Raw genomic sequence first — 17472 nt, 5'->3', positions numbered from 1 at the left:
GGCAAGGAGGCCAGAGAAGGTGCAAAAAACCCCTAAACATATTCACCTGTCCCCCAAAAAAAATAATTAAATGTTGTATACACACAGAAAATTACAGCAATGCATACTACATATAAAGAGAACTGTCTGAGGACTTGAAAACAAAAATTGTGGAAAAATATCAACAATCTCAAGGTTACAAGTCCATCTTCAGAAATCTTGATGTTTCTTTGTGCACGGTGCGCAACATAATCAAGAAATTTACAACCCATGGCACTGTAGCTAATCTCCCTGGATGTGGACGGAAGAGAAGAACTAATGAAACGGTGTAATGCAGGATAGCCCGGATGGTGACTAAGCAGGCCCAATCAATAAATATCCATCAAGATTTGAATGAATTGAAACGCTATAGCAGGAGACCCGTGAGGACCTGTGAGGACCCCACTGCTGACACAAGAAAGCTAGACTACAGTTTGCAAAAATGTATGTCAGTAAGCCAAAATCCTTCTAAGAAAATGTCTTGGGGACAGATGTGACCAAGGTAGTGTTTGAGATGTGGTAAAGCACATCATTCTACTGTTTACCAAAAATGGAATGAGGCCTACAAAGAAAAGAACACCATACCAACAGCCAAATATGGTGGAAGGTCAAAAAGGGTTTTGGAGTTGTTTTGCTGCCTCTGGCACTGGGTACCTTGTGGGCAAGGAATAATAAAATCTGGAGATTACCAAAGGATTTTGAGTTTTCAGCCTCTCTAAGTCTGGTGGAGGTCAAAAAGCTTGAATGCAGGAATGTACTCAGGAGACACAGGCTGCAAGTTGAAACAGGTTGAAAGTTTCCTGCAGTTGAACCAACAGCAGCCAATACAGCTTCCAATGCAGTAATGAAGTACAGTTCTCAATGGGAGTTCACAAATAAGAAATTTGTCTCCCAAATAACAACAAGCCTGTAGCACTTAAAAGTCATCAATTTTTTTCTAGAAAACCTTTGCTTTCTGCAATGTTCCCACCATGTGGCAAACACCTTTCCCCTTACGTCCAACAGCAGCACAACACATGGGGTATTCCTGCCCCTGTGTGCTGTCAGGACAGGTGGAACTTTTAATAAATCAACCTTCCCCTTTAAGAGGTCAGGGAACCTCCCCCTCCCTGTGTTTTTTCTGTCCTACGTGACTGGACAGGTGGATGAGGCTCTGTGGCTTCCTCTATGGTTTGGAAGAAACTGTCTTAGATTCTTTTTTCTTTTTCCCTTTTTCTTTCTTTCTGAGAGAAAGGTCTATGTTTATACTGCAGTCTTTTGTCTTACCTGCCTTGTGCAGGTTACTGACTTTTTTCAACTGCAGTTCATTTACTGCCCTGCAGTAAGCCTTGTCCTCTTTCAGCTTTCCCTCTGTGTTTGGGTGCATTCACACGATGTCTTTTGGCACGTAATGTGGCACGTAGACGCCGCGGGAGCTTTTGCGGGCCGTATACGCTCCCATTGATTTCAACGGGAGCCGGGACCGTATACGCGGCGCTATTTTGCGGCCGTGATTTTGCGTCCTTTCCAGTGGAGTTTCCACGGTCCAGCTAACGCCGGACCCTGTTGACCATCGATGCCTCCTTCTCCGGTGAAGAGTACATCTAAAGAAGAGTTTCATAAGAGGAACGTGAAATTGGATGAAGGGTTCACAGTCCAGTTCACCTGGACCCTGTTGACCATGGATGCGTCCCTCTCTGGTAGAGAGTGTCCACGGTCCAGCAAAAAAGCGGGACTCTGTTGTCTATCGATGCCTCCCTCTCTGGTGGAGAATGTATCTAGAGGAGATTCCCATAAGGGGAATGTGAAATTGGATGGAGAAAGCCATGTCATCAAACTGACGAAAACTCAGAGCTGTCCGCTGGGACAAGTCAATTCAGGTATCCCTCAAGACCCATCTTTCACTCAGGTGGTGGTACCATCTCAAGGACGGGATGTCCACGGTCCTACCGGTCAGGACACTGTTGACCACTGTTGCATTCCCATCTGGTTGGGGAGCTCATCTAGAGAAGATTCCTGTAAGAGGAACCTAGAACTGGTTGGAGATGACCATGTCGTCCGAGTGACGCAAGTTCAAAGCAGTCCACCTAGCGCTTTTGCATTTTTGCTCCACTTCTCTTCGTGCAGAGCCGCTCAGACAATTTAACTAGGGTCCTCTACCTGAACATTCAGGGGACACCAGATCACCATCCCTTAGGGAGTGGGATCTCATATTCTCTCGAGCAGAGAAGAACCTGACGCATCTCTCAGCAGTGCACATCAGGGGATCCTTAAACATTCTGATGGATCAGCTATGTCCGGGTCTCGCGGTGTCCGGCGAGTGGTCCCTCAACTAGAATATATACCACTAATTCAGAACCTGGTAACCAAGGGAGTCTGGCTCTACCAGGATCTGAAGAGATTCATCTTGACAGCCTGGAAATTGACCATTTCTTATGCGAACATAGAGGACTATAAGAGTCCGTCCTGAAGACCTTAGTCTGCTCCAGAGCAGCTTTTACTACCACGAGTTAACAAAGGATTGGTAGATTTTTTTTTTTTCAAGAGTTGGTGTTCTGAGAAACAAGTCTCTCTCTCCACCACAGAATCTATCTTAGATTTTCTCCAAAACGGCCTAGGTCGAAGGGCTTACTCTTGCCACTCTGAAGGTTCAGATGTCTGCTTTATTAGCTTGCCTAGGCAAACGCCTATCTCAAGAGCGCCTTGACTCTTGTTTTCTCAAGGGGGGCAGCTAAACTATGGCCTTGTGTGCAGGCCCATGAACCTTAGTGGGATCTGTATTAGGTCCTTCAGGGTCTCTGCAGACCTCTGTTAAGCCTCTGGAGGAGGTAGACTTTAAACTCTTGTTCTACAAGAGGACCTTCCTCCAGGTGGTCACTTCTGCCAAGCGAGTTGGTGAGTTTCAAACTCTGGCTACACTAACCTTATCTCTCTTTCTTTTTTTTTTCCAGACTTGGTGCAACTGAGATTCCTTCCTGGTTTTCTCACTCTTTGTACAGATGGATAAAGGAGGCATTACCTGCCTCCTTCCGTTCTTAAGGGTTCTCTGTCCCAGAATGTGGGCGAGCCCACTCCACCAGAACGGTTTCTGCCTCTTGGGCAAAAAGATGTTCAGCTTCAGCTTTAGACATAATAGGTTGGATTGGCATAGTTCGGAGGAAACTGCCTTCGGATGTTCGGTCTTGTCAACAGCATGCCAAGGGGTCCCTCCCTAAGGGGGTTACTTGCTACATCCCCATGTGTTGTGCTGCTGTTGGACGTAAGGGGAATGGAGGATTATGTAGATAATCTGTTTTCCCTTAGTCCAAACAGCACAAGCTACCCTACCTTAAGCTCTATTGCTATATGTTCTGAATAATTTTTTTTGAATGTCTTACTTTACTTTACTTTATAACTAACACAGGGAGGTGGAGGTTTCCCTGACCTCTTAAAGGGGAAGGTTGATTAATTAAAAGTTCCACCTGTCCTGACAGCACACAGGGACAGGAATACCCCATGTGTTGTGCTGCTTTTTGGACTAAGGGAAAGCAAATTATCTACATAATCCTCCATTCTCCAGTAAAAAGGTAATTTTTGAAGCATTTTCATTGTTAAAATGTGTAAAACAGAGTGATAGCGCAGTGTATGGTTTACATTAGAAGTTGTATCCTCTGCTTACCATCCGTTTTGCCATAGACATACATGTCACTTTCTCTCTCTGACATAACTTCAGTGGTTTCTGCTTTAGGGCTAGTTCACACAGGGACATGGAGGAAGATTTTCTCAGCGGAATTCACGTCATAATCCTCCTCCATACAATGTTAGTTTATGTAGACTGCTAGCTTTTTTTTTTTTTCTGCTAGCAGATTTTTCTGCAAGCAGAGAAAAAGAAGCGACATGACCTTTCTTCAGGCGTTTTCCGCCTGAAGAAAGCAATAGAAGTGAATGGAAAGCGTTTTTTACGGCCTGTTCTACGGCGGTAAAAAACGTGACGCGTTTTTTGCAGCCTGTTCTCTTAAAGGATGGGAAAACCACCTGGAAGCGTTTTTTAAAAAAAAAAAAAAAAAGAAAGCGCCACAAAAAGCGTGCAAAGGTAAAAAAAACACTTCCTAATTACGTGCGTAATACATTGAAAGCATAGGGAAAAAAGCCTCCCATTGATTTCAATGAGGAGTGCATGTATGCCGGCTCCCATTCAAGTCAATGGGAGCTGCTTTTTACGCGCTCATTCTTAACGTCTTTTTACGATCAGAATGAGCGCAGCGTTACATCGTGTGAAGGCTCCCTAAGTCTGTTTCCTCTGTATTGCCCTTGCCACAATTTTACTCGGCTTATTGGGAAACTAAAAGAAATAGTGTCTACCGAGCCTTGGTTGAGGACAACATTGGAGGAGTTCACCTGTTCCCACAATTGTTGCATTTCTGCCCCAGCATTTTGCCCAGGGAAGTCTTGTGGACCTATTCCAGTGTATGAATGCAAGACTGTAAAATTGTTAAGTAGGCACACTTAAGAAAGTGAGAGTGGGTCAATATTGGAGGTCACGTCTTGGGTGAAATAGTCCGGCAGATACCAAGACATGGTGATTTGGCCGTGTGGGTCCTGGGAGAATAACTCATTGAGTCACCAGTGCCAGTCTTGTGCATTCGGTGTGGGAGCAGATACAGTAAAAGAAATAAGAGCATGGTCTGAGACAGAGATGTCAATAGAGGCAACAACCAGTAAGGATAACTGAGAGTGACCTACTAAGAAATCGTCTAGCCTTGTATACTAGTTGTGGGGTGAGAAGAAAAAGATAGAAGGGCAGAGGAACTGCCAAGGGTGAATCAGTAGGTGCTGATGTAGAAGATTATGGAGAGCATGATGAGCCGAGCTGGGAGACTAGACAAGCATAGTGTGCATTCCCAAACAGGATCAGAGGGAGTGTTATCCAGGATCAGGGTGCTCCCCCAGGACCCTTTCAAAAAAGGACATCTGACCAAATAAAAGGTTGCCAAGGACATTATCACATTTGCTCATTTACCCCTAACAAGAACGTATCTACTGTACTTTTGCCATCACTGCTGGTCTCCATGTGTTCTCCATGTGTTACGAAGTATGAGATAACCAGATAAATGCAGTTGGATTTATCATTGTCATTGTGATAGCCACAAGTCATTGTGATAGCCATATGAAAAGTATATTTCTGAGAGTTTTGGAATGCTATTGGCATGGAAATGTGTCTCCAGCTGGAATATTATATGGGCTCTCTTCTTCCACAGGAGTCTGAAGAGGGGGATCAGTTCTCAGAAAGTTTAAATCCCTGTATGTTCAGGAAGACAACAATGGTAGACACATATTCCTAAACAGCAACCACCAGACTAAAACAAAACAGACAGAGAACACAAAAGAAAAAAGGGAGGGGAAGGGGGAAAGAAGAGGGAGAGGAAAAAGGGGACAAAGAAAATCTAGGAAGAGGGGAACTCTGGCAGGTACCAAGTACCCAGAAAGTAAAAGAAGAAGTTGGTGGGCGGTTAGAAGATAAGGGGCTAAAATGATTTGCAGAGGATAGCTATGTAAAGAAGAACACTCCTAGGAAATCCTAGATGAGAAGATAGTGCCCAAACCATGGAAATAATAACTAAAGAACAAATGGCTGCAAGTCAACAACACCCTAAATGGGTAACACAGAACAACTGGATCTGAGCTACATTTAGGCACTCACAGAACACCCTACAAATCTTGAATAGGAAAAAGAGGTAATGACAAAACTGTGAGATCAGGAGGGGTAAAGTCCAACTAAAAGTAGATACTATTTATTTAAAGAGACTCTTTCATGTCCTCTAACATGTTGAGTGTTGTATACCACTGCAAAGCTGACTGGATGTGTTCAATGCACTGTAAGTTTTGCCAGTATCTGCCGTGGTTGTAGAAGTATCAGTGTTTTGTCAGTGTGACCCACCTCACCGCTCAGCATCATTGATGACCGATGAGGAAAAGCCCCCTTGACAGTACACTTGTATAGTCTTGTACTGTCGGGGAAGGGGGGAGTTCATCACCGCCTAGCGATGAGTGCAGTGATATAGGTACTGAAACTGGGACAAGTTGTGTTGAGTTCAGCGCACTGTCAGCTTAGCAGTATATAATACTCACAATGTTAGATCATCAAAGGTCCTCACTACAGGGGAAATCTATCTCAACAAAATTTTGCAAATTCTGTCACCTAGATATGGTGTCTGTGTAGTAATATACAATGTGGTCATAGCTGTATCCTGATTTCTGTTTGTATCAGAACCATATATAATGTAAACCTCTGTATAGTAGGCAATAAATAAAAATCATCTGCCCTGTTAAGTATGTTAAATAATACATTGTAAGGGTGAATTCGCACTGAGTAAACGCTAGCTTATTCTGAACGTAAAACACGTTCAGAATAAGCGGCGTCTAAAGCAGCTCCATTCATTTCTATGGGAGCGGGGATACGAGCGCTCCCCATAGAAATGAATGGGCTGCTTCTTTCACTCCGTGCAGTCCCATTGAAGTGAATGGGGAGTGCCGGCGTATACGGCAAGCTCTGCTCATGCCGGAGCGTACACGCCGGCACTCCCCATTCACTTCAATGGGACTGCACGGAGTGAAAGAAGCAGCCCATTCATTTCTATGGGGAGCGCTCGTATCCCCGCTCCCATAGAAATGAATGGAGCTGCTTTAGACGCCGCTTATTCTGAACGTGTTTTACGTTCAGAATAAGCTAGCGTTTACTCAGTGTGAATTCACCCTAAAACAAGAAGTTAGGTTACATTAATTGGTGGTGAAGGATAGTGAGCTTCAGATGGGAGGGAGGAGGACGCTAAACAGAATCTTTGCCTTGGGTGAACAAAAGCTTTGCTACGCCTCTGTACATTACATAAAATAAATCTACACTATACACTTCATACAGATCATCCAATACATACATATCAGATTAGGTAATCAGTCACCGTTTTGCTTTTAGAAGATGGGGAAGCTCTGATCCTGGGGGGACCCCCCCCCCCCAACCCACTGACTGTGACCCTAACATCAGAGAGAGACCTTTCACATGCAGAGTTCTTTGACCTTGCTGACATAAAGGGAAGCCATTGCTCATTTGTACACCACTCCCCAAGTATCTACTACATTCCTGTGTTACCCAACTTTGCCCAACCTTAGTGATGATGATGATGATGATGATGATGAGAGAACCAGACAGGTACAGAAAGAAAGAAGGATAAAGAAAGAAAAGGAGGAAGGAAGGAAGGGAGGAAAGGATAATTTCAGAGTGTAAGATAGAAATAAATACAGAAAATGGGGCAAAAGTGACAGCAAAAGAGAGAAAGAAAGAGAGTGGAGAGGAAGACCAAGAAATAGAGGGAAAGAGGAAAAAGTGAGTGAAAGGAAGAAAGAAAAGCGAAATGAAAAGAGAAAGACATGGTGTAATATTAGAATAGTGACTTTAGCTCTGGATATGAGATGTGATAACATGATGTAACAGCAGAATAATGAGAGTGGCTCTGTAGTATATGGACATATGGCAAAACGTCATCTAAAAATTGTTACTGCTTCTCTGGACATTATGTAGCAGCATAGTGGCGACTGGGGTACAGACGAGACTGGAGTATGACATGATGTGAGTAAAGCAGATGATGTACATGCTTCTTTCGCCTCATGGGAATGTTTGTTCCTGACATATTATTCGAGGGACATCTCTTGACAGTCGCATTCCCATAACCACGTCAGGGGTGTGTGCTCACGAGTTCTAACAAGTCCTCACACCCTGACGCTGGAATACATGCAACGTCCTTCTTATGACTATATGTGCTGGTAACACCCAGCAGATGAAGAAGTAGAGGACCTCTGGACAGTTTGGAGATATTAACGGTAACTTTAGAGGTTCAGGGTTCACACATAAGAGGACTAAGGTGCGATACATGGCAGGTGAAAGGTGGAAACAGACTCTTCACCTCTGCTAAGGAGCAATGTAAATGCCTGCCTTTGTATTAGGGGAGAATTTATTTCCATCTCCAGATATCAGAATAATATCTGGAATTAATGCCCCAGAGATGAGAATACCTGCCTCTAAGTCCAGACCCCTTATAGGATGGGTGCAGGATAACTATCTGTAGTGATATAATCCTTTAAGTAAGCACTGAATTTCAGCACACTGAAAGCACTAACAAGTGATTATGAAGATAATCTTGTTTCCCTTAGTCCTAACAGCGGCACAATGTGGGGTATTTCTGCCCCTGTGTGCTGGTAGGACAGGCGGATTTTTAATTAGCCAATCAAAAGCGTGGCTGGCCCTATAAGAGGGCACAAGAACCTCCCCTCTGCGTGTCAATACAAAAGTACCTCCATATTTATACACAGTTTTATACATAAGATATGATTCCCAGGGTGGGAAATCTTGTGCCGCTGTTAGGACTAAGGGAAACAAGATTATCTTCATAATCACTTGTTCCCTGTCGTCCGTACCAGCGGCACAATGTGGGGATATAGCAAGTAGGCCCAAAGATGGGCGGGATTACTCCATGACAGAGCGCAAAATAGTTTGGGCAAAGGCAGAGGAATCGGACACCCGGTCCCTCAGGCGGTAATGCCGAATGAACGTGGACTCAGATGCCCAGGAGGCAGCTGCACAAATCTGATCCAAGGACAACGCACTCCTCTCGGCCTGAGAGGTGGACACTGCCCTGGTCGAGTGGGCATGAAGAAAAGATGGGACCGGACGCCCTTGGGCGGTATAGGCGACTTTTATGGTATCGGAGACCCAGCGGGATATCGTGGCCTTGGCGGCCTTGGCGCCTTTATTCTTCCCCGTATAACTAATTAACAGGTTTTCGGCCTGCCTAAAAGGGCGAGTACGCTGCAGATAAATTTGCAGACATCTGATAACATCCAGCCTGTGCCATCTTTCCTCTTCAGATGAAGAGGGGAAGGGAAAAAATGCTGGAAGAGAAATAGTTTGGTTCCTATTTGCAGCAGATGGAATCTTGGGACGAAATCCTGGGAGGAACCTAAGCTGCACATGGTCCGGAAAAAATATAGTATATGGCTCCTCGGCAGACAAGGCTTGTAGCTCACTAACTCTTTTGGCAGTTGTAACTGCCAATAGTAGAGCCATTTTGCCAGTTAGTAACTTAAGTGAGACTTCTTCCAGGGGTTCGAATGGTTGGTCGCAAAGAGCGTTCAGGACCGGAATCAGGTCCCATTGGTGGACAGGGGTGTTCACCACCGGTCTCAGCCTAGTTGCCCCTTTAATAAAGGTGCTCACTAAAGGATCCTGAGACAAACGCCTCCCCAGATAGGCGGACAGGGCCGCTACGTGTACTTTGAGTGTGGCCGCAGCCAGACCTCTGTCTAGTCCGTCTTGAAGGAAGTCCAGGATCGCCTCAGTCGGGGGACCAGTGGAGTCCACTTGATGCTGCAGACACCAGGCATTAAAGATGTTACTAATTCGACGGTAATTCCTGTTAGTCGAATCCGCTCTGGCGCTGGATAGGGTCTTCAAGACGGCTTGTGACAGTCCTCTATTCCTCAATAGGGACTGGTCAACCTCCAGGCTGTCAGGTTGAGTCTCCTCAGATCCTGGCATCTCAGCTCTCCTTGGGTTACCAGATCTGGGAGAGGGGGAAGCCTCCAATATATGCCCTGACTCATTAGTATGAGCTGAGCAAACCAAGCCCTTTTTGGCCAGAACGGGATTATGGCTATTCCCGAGGCTTGGTCCTGTCTTATTTTGATCAATACCTTCGGTATGATTGGAATTGGAGGGAATATGTAAAACAGCCTGAACCTCCATGGGATGGACAGGGCATCCACTGCCAAGGGATCGTCCTCCTGGTATAGGGAGCAGAAGGTCCCTACCTTGGCATTGAGTCGGGTAGCCATTAGATCGACCTCCGGGAGACCCCATCTCTGGACGATCTGTTGAAAAACGTCTGGATTGAGAGACCATTCTCCTGATACGGTAATACCCCGACTCAGATGATCCGCTACTATGTTCAGGGAGCCCTTTATGTGAACAGCGGATAACTGGGCTAGGTTCTTCTCTGCCCAGGCAAATATAAGATTCGTCTCTCTCAGTAAGGTTGGTGACCTAGTGCCCCCTTGTTTGTTTATGTAAACAACCACCGTCATGTTGTCTGACCTGATCTTGACAGACTTGCCTCTCAACTCCGGGGCAAAGTGCACTAGGGCCAAGTACACAGCTCTGAGTTCCTTGAGATTGGAAGATCCCAGCTCCGGACATCTCCATCGTCCTTGTACAGTCCTGTCCTGGCAATGGGCTCCCCATCCCCACTGGGATGCATCTGTTGTCAACAGGGTCCACAATGTTGGGACCGTGGACCTTCCGTCTTTCAGGTGTATCCACCATCTGAGGGAAAGACGGGTAGCGGGAGAAAGGCAGATCTTCTTGTGCAGTCCCCGTGGAGACCTGTTCCAGGTTGTCAACACTTCCATCTGCAGGGGACGCAAATGCCATAAAGCCCAAGGGACTGCTCTGGCCGAGGGTGACATTAGGCCGAGAACCCTCATGGCGGTGCGGATAGTTACCCGCCGGGTGTGTAATAGAAACCATGCACCGGCCTGGATCCTTTCCTTCCTTGGGCTGGAGAGGAAGATCTGCATCGTTTCTGAATCCACTATGAACCCGAGGAACTTCCTCCGTGTGGAAGGAACGATTTCGGACTTCTCCCAATTGATGATCCATCCTAACTCTTGTAGGAAACTGATGGCAAGGTTGAGCTGCTGGAGGAGAGCAGCCGGAGACTGAGCTTTCAGAAGCCAGTCGTCTAGGTAAGGAACGATGAAGAGGCCCTGTAGTCTGAGGGCCGCAGCAACCGGAGCGATCACCTTGGTAAATACCAGGGGGGCGGATGTGATGCCGAACGGCAGAGCTGTGAATTGAAAGTGCTCCCTGTGGCCGGCCATAGAAACGGCAATCCTGAGGAATTTCCTGTGGGAGTGAGCAATAGGGACATGAAGGTAGGCGTCCTTCAGGTCGAGGGTAACCATCACGTCTCCTGGCTGGAGAAAAGCAGACACGGAATCCACGGTTTCCATACGGAATGACCTCTTCTTGATAAAGCGATTGAGATACCTCAGGTCTATTATCATTCTCCAGCCCCCGGTGACTTTGGGGACCAGAAAGACGGGGGAGTAAACTCCCAGACCGAGATCTGAGGCTGGGACCTTCTCCAGGGCGCCTTTGATGACATACTCGGCGACCAAGGCCTCTAAACTGGCCTGTTGGGAAGGTGGAAGGGTTCTGGTGACAACAAACCGATCTGGAGGTGGAAGGTGGAATTTGATAAGATAACCGTGCTGTATAATTCTTAGCACCCATGGATCTTGAATATGGGTGACCCAAGCTCTGAAAAAAACCGAAAGACGTCCTCCCACAGGAAGGGCGGCCACAGGGAGCTGCCCCGCGTCAAAATTCCGGCTTCCTCTTGGTGTCCTCCCTGGAAGCACCACGTCCGGAACCTCTAGGACGATATCTGGGACGCCTTTGCTGGGTTGGGCGTCTATAATTAGAGGCGGAACCTCTGCCTCTAGAGGGGGCACGTCTGCCCCTGGCAGCTTGAGGTAAGGACTTCCCCTTACCTTCAGCTAATCCCTCTATGATTGTATCCAAGCCTTGCCCAAATACTCTTCCTGGCTCAAAAGGGAGCGCGCAAAGAGCAGCCTTGGATGCAAAGTCTGCACGCCAAGGCTTTAGCCACAGGGGTCTGCGGGCCGCGGTGGACAACGCCATCGACTTGGCTGAAATTCTCAACTGATGGCGAGAAGATTCTGCCAAAAAATCTGCGGCCCTATGAATATTCTTCATGGAAGCCAAGATGTCATCCCTGTCCACACCGGAATCAATATCCCGCTCCAAGGTGGCTAGGCGGTTACGAAGAAAATCGCCCACAGTGGTAGAGGCTATGGCTACTGAGGCTTGGGCAGAGGAAGCAGAATAAACCTTCTTTAGGGTGGCGTCAGCCCTGCGATCCAAAGGGTCCTGAAGATTTGATCCATCTTCAAGGGGCACCAGGGTTCTACGAGACAACTTCGCCACGGCTAGATCCACCTTCGGGGGAGGCCCCCAGGAATCCCACTGAGTTGAATCCATAGGGAACAGGTGCTTAAAGATCCTGGATAATGAATGTCTTTTTTCTGGCTGCTTCCACTGCTGCACCATGAGGTCGGTCAGCGTGGCGTCCGCATGGAAGGCAATATGTCCCCCAGAGGCAGACGTGGAGGCTTCCCCGTCAACATCTCGGCCCACTGTAGACCGGATGGACTTCAGCAGCCTGCCTGTTTGTTCATAGTGGAACACAGGTCTGCTGGAAACTACAGAGTCGTCCTCGGAGGAAACATCCTCTGCCACCCGTAGATGTTCCAGGGGAGGGAGGGACGAGGAACGATGCTCTGTGCATGGTCTCTTGGCGAGCTGAGACAAGGTAGACTGTATGCCTTTGAGGGAATCATCCTGCAAAAAATAAAGAGAGAGTACAAGCAAGGGAATTATCCTTACCCAAGCGATGCCCAACTCACCATCTCCTTGACCCAGGCCATCATATCTCTAGGAGAAGGCTCCTCAGGTGGGGGGCCTCTGCAACCACGACAACGGGCCCACTCATAGCCTAAAAATAATAGGCGGGTTATAGGGCCGGTAGTACCCAGAGGGATAACCTCTTAAGCCGCTACCTACCATCAGGGAGCGGTGTGTCACAGTCAAAACAGGAAAGGTGCTTCCTTTTAGCAGTAGATTTCCTCCTATAATCCCCAGGGGGGGTAGTAGAGGAGGACATATCCTACAGAGAGACCATAGACCATGCAAAATTGTCACCAACATATTCTACCAAATATCAAAAGAAGGGGTAGATCTTACCGTGTCCTAGACCCGGACAGCAAGGTGACAAGAAACTGAAGATTTGGTTTGGAGGCAAAAAGAGACCTGAAGCTAAGCAACAACCTCTGATGCACAGCCTTCCGCCTTAGAAAGGAGAAGGTAACTAATAACCGGCCGGCCTGACCTTTAACCCGGCCGGCCGGAAATGGGAGGGGCCATAGTCACATGAACCCTCCAGGAAAAGAAAAAGGTTACCCCCCCCCCTCTTCATACAGCCCCAGCAGGGGCGCCTACCCCCTCAATTCCTGGCCCGGACGTGCGTGCAGGCTAGATTCTGCAATAAGCAGAAAGCCGGAGAAAACATCCTTCGCCGGCGCCAGGACCTTCAATGGCGCCGCTATACTTCCGGGCACAACAGGAAGTGTGCGCCCGGCAAATGCGGACGCAGGAAACTCTCCGCCGGGATCTTTAGTTCCGGCAGAGCACGTCCGCGAGCGACAGCGAGAGAGCCCCGCGGCAGAGTGCCGGGCCAACTCACCAGCACGAGATGTGCTGACAGGTGAGCCAGAGGGAGAAGGAGGGGAGGGGGGGGGAGGGAGGGAGGAGGGAAGGAAAGGAGCCACGCAGGCTAAAGAGAAACTTTTTTTTTTTTTTTTTTTTTTTTTTTCCCAGACAGGGGAAGGGACCTTCAATCAAGAAGGTCAGAAACTGAAGAAAGAAGAATTATGCTCCAAAGGTAGGTAACCCATAGAGCCTAAAATAAGAGGACACAAGTCCTCCCCACCTGTCCTTGACCACACAGGACAGAAAAAAACACGCAGAGGGGAGGTTCTTGTGCCCTCTTATAGGGCCAGCCACGCTTTTGATTGGCTAATTAAAAATCCGCCTGTCCTACCAGCACACAGGGGCAGAAATACCCCACATTGTGCCGCTGGTACGGACGACAGGGAACAGGTTCTTGGCTTCTTATTTCTGTTTGTGCAGTTTTGCAGTTTTCTGTGCAGCCATAAATATGGTAAAGCCAACAATTACTGCCTTCATTTACCTATGGTGGTCTCAGCTCTGACTGGTTGTTCTATGGCCAGAACCCTGCGTGATACAACTCTAATCCAACCATTTCCTTTAAGTCGTCGTCTACTTTCAGACCAATATTGAGACACAAATGTTATTGTTTGTATAATAAAAAGATGTACAATTTTCCAATATACTTTCTGTATCAATTCCTTAGTTTTGCAGATCTCTGCTTGCTTTCCTTTAGACTAAGGCCCCACGTTACAGAAATACAGCTTTTTTTTGTTGTTGCAGATTTTGTTGCGTTTTTTTGAGCCAAAGCCAGAAGTGAATTTCCCATTCCTTTAGTAGGCACTCTTGGCTTTGGCTAAAAAAAACAAAAACGCAACAAATAAAGCTGCGTTTCCACAATGTGGGGCCTCAGCCTTATTCTGATTACGCCTAGTGGATAGAAATAAGTCCATTGTTCTGAAACTGGACAACCCCTTTAATTATCTTGATGGCCATTATCTGCACCAGCTCTAGTTTAGCTACATGCTTATTTTATACATGTGCCCAAAATTGTACATGATGTTCCATGTGTACTCTGACTAGTGATTTGTCTAGCGCCAAATGAATGTCCCTCACACAAACATCTATCCCTTTCTTAATGCATCCCATGATTTTACCTGCCTTAACAGCAGCTGCCTGGCATTGGTTGCTAAAGTTAAGATTATTTTAAACCAACACCACTTTCTCCATCATGTGTTTATTTTCCAAACAGAAGAAAAAGTCTTGCATGTACCCGTCTTCACAAATGTATATGTGAACCTAGTCTTATCCATTCATCCAACTACTCATTTGTCTATACATTCATCCATTAGTTCATCCATCCTTTCAACTATCCATATATCTATTCATCCATTCATTTATCCATCCATCCATCTATCCAGTCATCCAAACAAACATTTATCCATTCATTCCAACATCCAGCCATCCATCATGTTGACTTCCAGCTCATTGTAGGCACTTCCATATTTATTAGTCACGTCTCCATACATCTGCTTGTAGCTTGTACTGCCAGGACAAACGATAATGATAGAAATATTTCTGATATTTACATAACCGTGATCTCTCCAACAATGTATCACTCCTTCCTAATCTAATCTCTGTGTCTCACACATCTCACACATATTTTACCCCATCATGTCTATCAATAGCTCACACATGGTATCACTCCTTTCATCCCTGATCTCAGTGATTTACGCTATAACCTTCCTATTTCATACAAAATGTATTGCCCCATTTCGGTAAATCCAAGAGCTCACAATCTGATCGATATCACAGGATATAGGGACCATGGATAGCACCTGTTACAATGTATTTCTTTTAGACAGGTCTCTTGTATACTGTGATTGGATGGGGGAAGATCAGGTGATGTTTCATCCTGCTGTGACCGCATGATGCCCATGTGAAATGTCAGGCGCAGAATGATGGTAGCCATCTAACTCACCATGTCTATATTGTGTCTGTAGACAGAGCAGTGTCTCACCTGCAACATCACCTCTGACCTCTCCATCACACAAGATTGTGTCAACGACACTTTTCTTCTTTCCATGTTGCATCCATTAATGTAAGGATTTTGTGTCCTTTGGTCCCACAGAAGGTTGTGGACGGCAGTAACAAGGAGGGAGCACATCCTGTCCATCCTGCCCCCTGAGTCCCTGCTCCCCGCTGTCCTTAACGCTGACAGGATCCGTCTACATGAGATGACGCAGGTGACCTGATTATCAGATTAGGCTGTGTATCCTGAATAATCCCAGCAGCCATTAATCCGTGTCTCTCCCAGAGCCATCTGTCTCACTAAGAAGATTGAGGCCTCATCATGGCAGGACTGATAACAAAATGGCGGTGTGAGAAATTTTGTTCACTACTGTATTCTCTGAGGTGCTAAATAACCAAAATCTGACAGAACCAAACAGGAAGGACCGCCCCTGCCTATTGACTACACTGAGATGTATAGAAGGACCACACCTGCTGTGTGATATATACAAGAGCTCCCTCTCCAGTGTGATGTACTGTCAGACCACCCATTCCTGTGCGATGTACAGAGAGACCACCCCTGCTGTGTGATAAATACAACAACACTGTGTGATGCACTGGACCTCTCCTGCTGTGTAATGTTTAGGACTGCCCCCGCTGTGTAATATGCAGGATAGTGAACAGTCAAGAGGGCTGCCCAAGTTTTAAAAATATCTGATTTTTTATTCAGAAAAAGCATCTGTTCATGGCAATGCCTGGTATTACAGCTGTGCGCCATTCATATGTACACTAGTCCGCAGACATAGGTGGAACCTCCTGGCTCTACTTATATCATTTGGTCAGTAAGTCTGGATCATTATAGGATATTACAGAATAAAGGTACGCAGTAAAGATTATAGACTGTGACGCACATCTACACCCATGACAATATCCAGGTCAAGCAGGATGTGGACACTGATGTGGGTCACAGTCTCATCCCCATGACAACACTGCACTTAATACAGAGATAAAGAGGATGCAGTATCCTTAGCGTTTCTCAGTGGTAAAGCTCATTTTTCTGGTTCACACAATGTGTGCAGCTTCTATGGAGGCAGACTGACTCATAACTATGTCAGGCCTAGGAGGTACAGACAGACATGTCTCCTGCTATTTTCTGGCTGGTACTTAGTTTTCTAGGACATAGATGATTCTCAAGTTCTGTGACTTCTTTTGTCTAAAAACTGTTCATTGTGACAATTCTACTATAAGAGGGATCAGGGAAGATGGTGACACAGCGCTGAATGTAGAAACCCTTGAATAATACTCTTCCTGTTTTCTGCTTCCTTAGCTAAAGAATCATCCGTGAGAATGTGGATCGGCAGGTTCCTGCATACCAATGACTAGAGAGCAACACCAACGAAGGAATCCGGTGCATGACATGCTCAGTCTGTGTCTTTGTATGGACAGGGCACAGTATAGCACTTGTGTTGTGTATCTAGAAACATGACCGTAATATGCATCATCGTATGTATATATAGACGCTACAGAGGACCACTTGCTTGCTCTATGCTGTATTATGCTTGAGATGGAACAAGTCTGTGGTGACTTTGTCTTCTCATGTTCTGTCTGCGGTTTCTTGATATCATCACTTGTGATATTTCCTCTTCTCACCCACAGATTTAGCAAATCTCCTGAATCATATAAAATCATGCACAGATGTACAACTGGTCATTTTAATCATAGGGCTGAATTGTGTACTATATATCTGGTCACACTGTACAGCTCTGTATTGTATACTGACCATAGAACAGGTCTCTATATAATATATCTGGTTATATTGTTCAGCTCTTTATTGTATACACACAGGATGTAAAGTTTATCTGGTCATTTTATGGCTCTCGTGGCCCATCATCATATACTGACCACACAAGGCAGGTAGGCTGTAACTCTAGGATATAATAGGGGGAACAGCGCATTCTGAAACCAATGTCTTGAGCGTTTCTAATGTACTTCTCTTCAGGAAGTTATCGTGTTATGTTGGTGTATAGCGCCCCCCAGTGCACAGAAAGAACTGATCATGGTGAAAATTCATGCTTTAGACCCTTAACAGCCTGTGAATGTATTCCATAGTCATAGCCTACAACTTCTAT

General features: G+C 46.1%; 1 protein-coding gene across 2 annotated transcripts in view; it reads right to left on the bottom strand.

Moving 5' to 3' along the window:
• KIFC3 (kinesin family member C3) overlaps positions 1 to 15574 on the bottom strand; it is a 46977-nt gene extending 31403 nt beyond the window's left edge. For both annotated transcript variants that reach the window (XM_075282224.1, XM_075282225.1), the window contains exon 1: positions 15354 to 15574. In XM_075282224.1, coding sequence (XP_075138325.1) covers positions 15354 to 15509 — 156 coding nt within the window. In that variant the 5' untranslated portion in view covers positions 15510 to 15574. The remainder of the gene's footprint in view (positions 1 to 15353) is intronic.
• Between the last annotated feature and the right edge of the window lie 1898 nt (positions 15575 to 17472).

The sequence above is a fragment of the Leptodactylus fuscus genome, chromosome 7 (assembly GCF_031893055.1).
Source record: "Leptodactylus fuscus isolate aLepFus1 chromosome 7, aLepFus1.hap2, whole genome shotgun sequence".
NCBI lineage: Eukaryota > Metazoa > Chordata > Amphibia > Anura > Leptodactylidae > Leptodactylus > Leptodactylus fuscus.
Note: the sequence above shows the minus strand (reverse complement) of the source record. Positions and strands in the feature narration are given on the sequence as shown.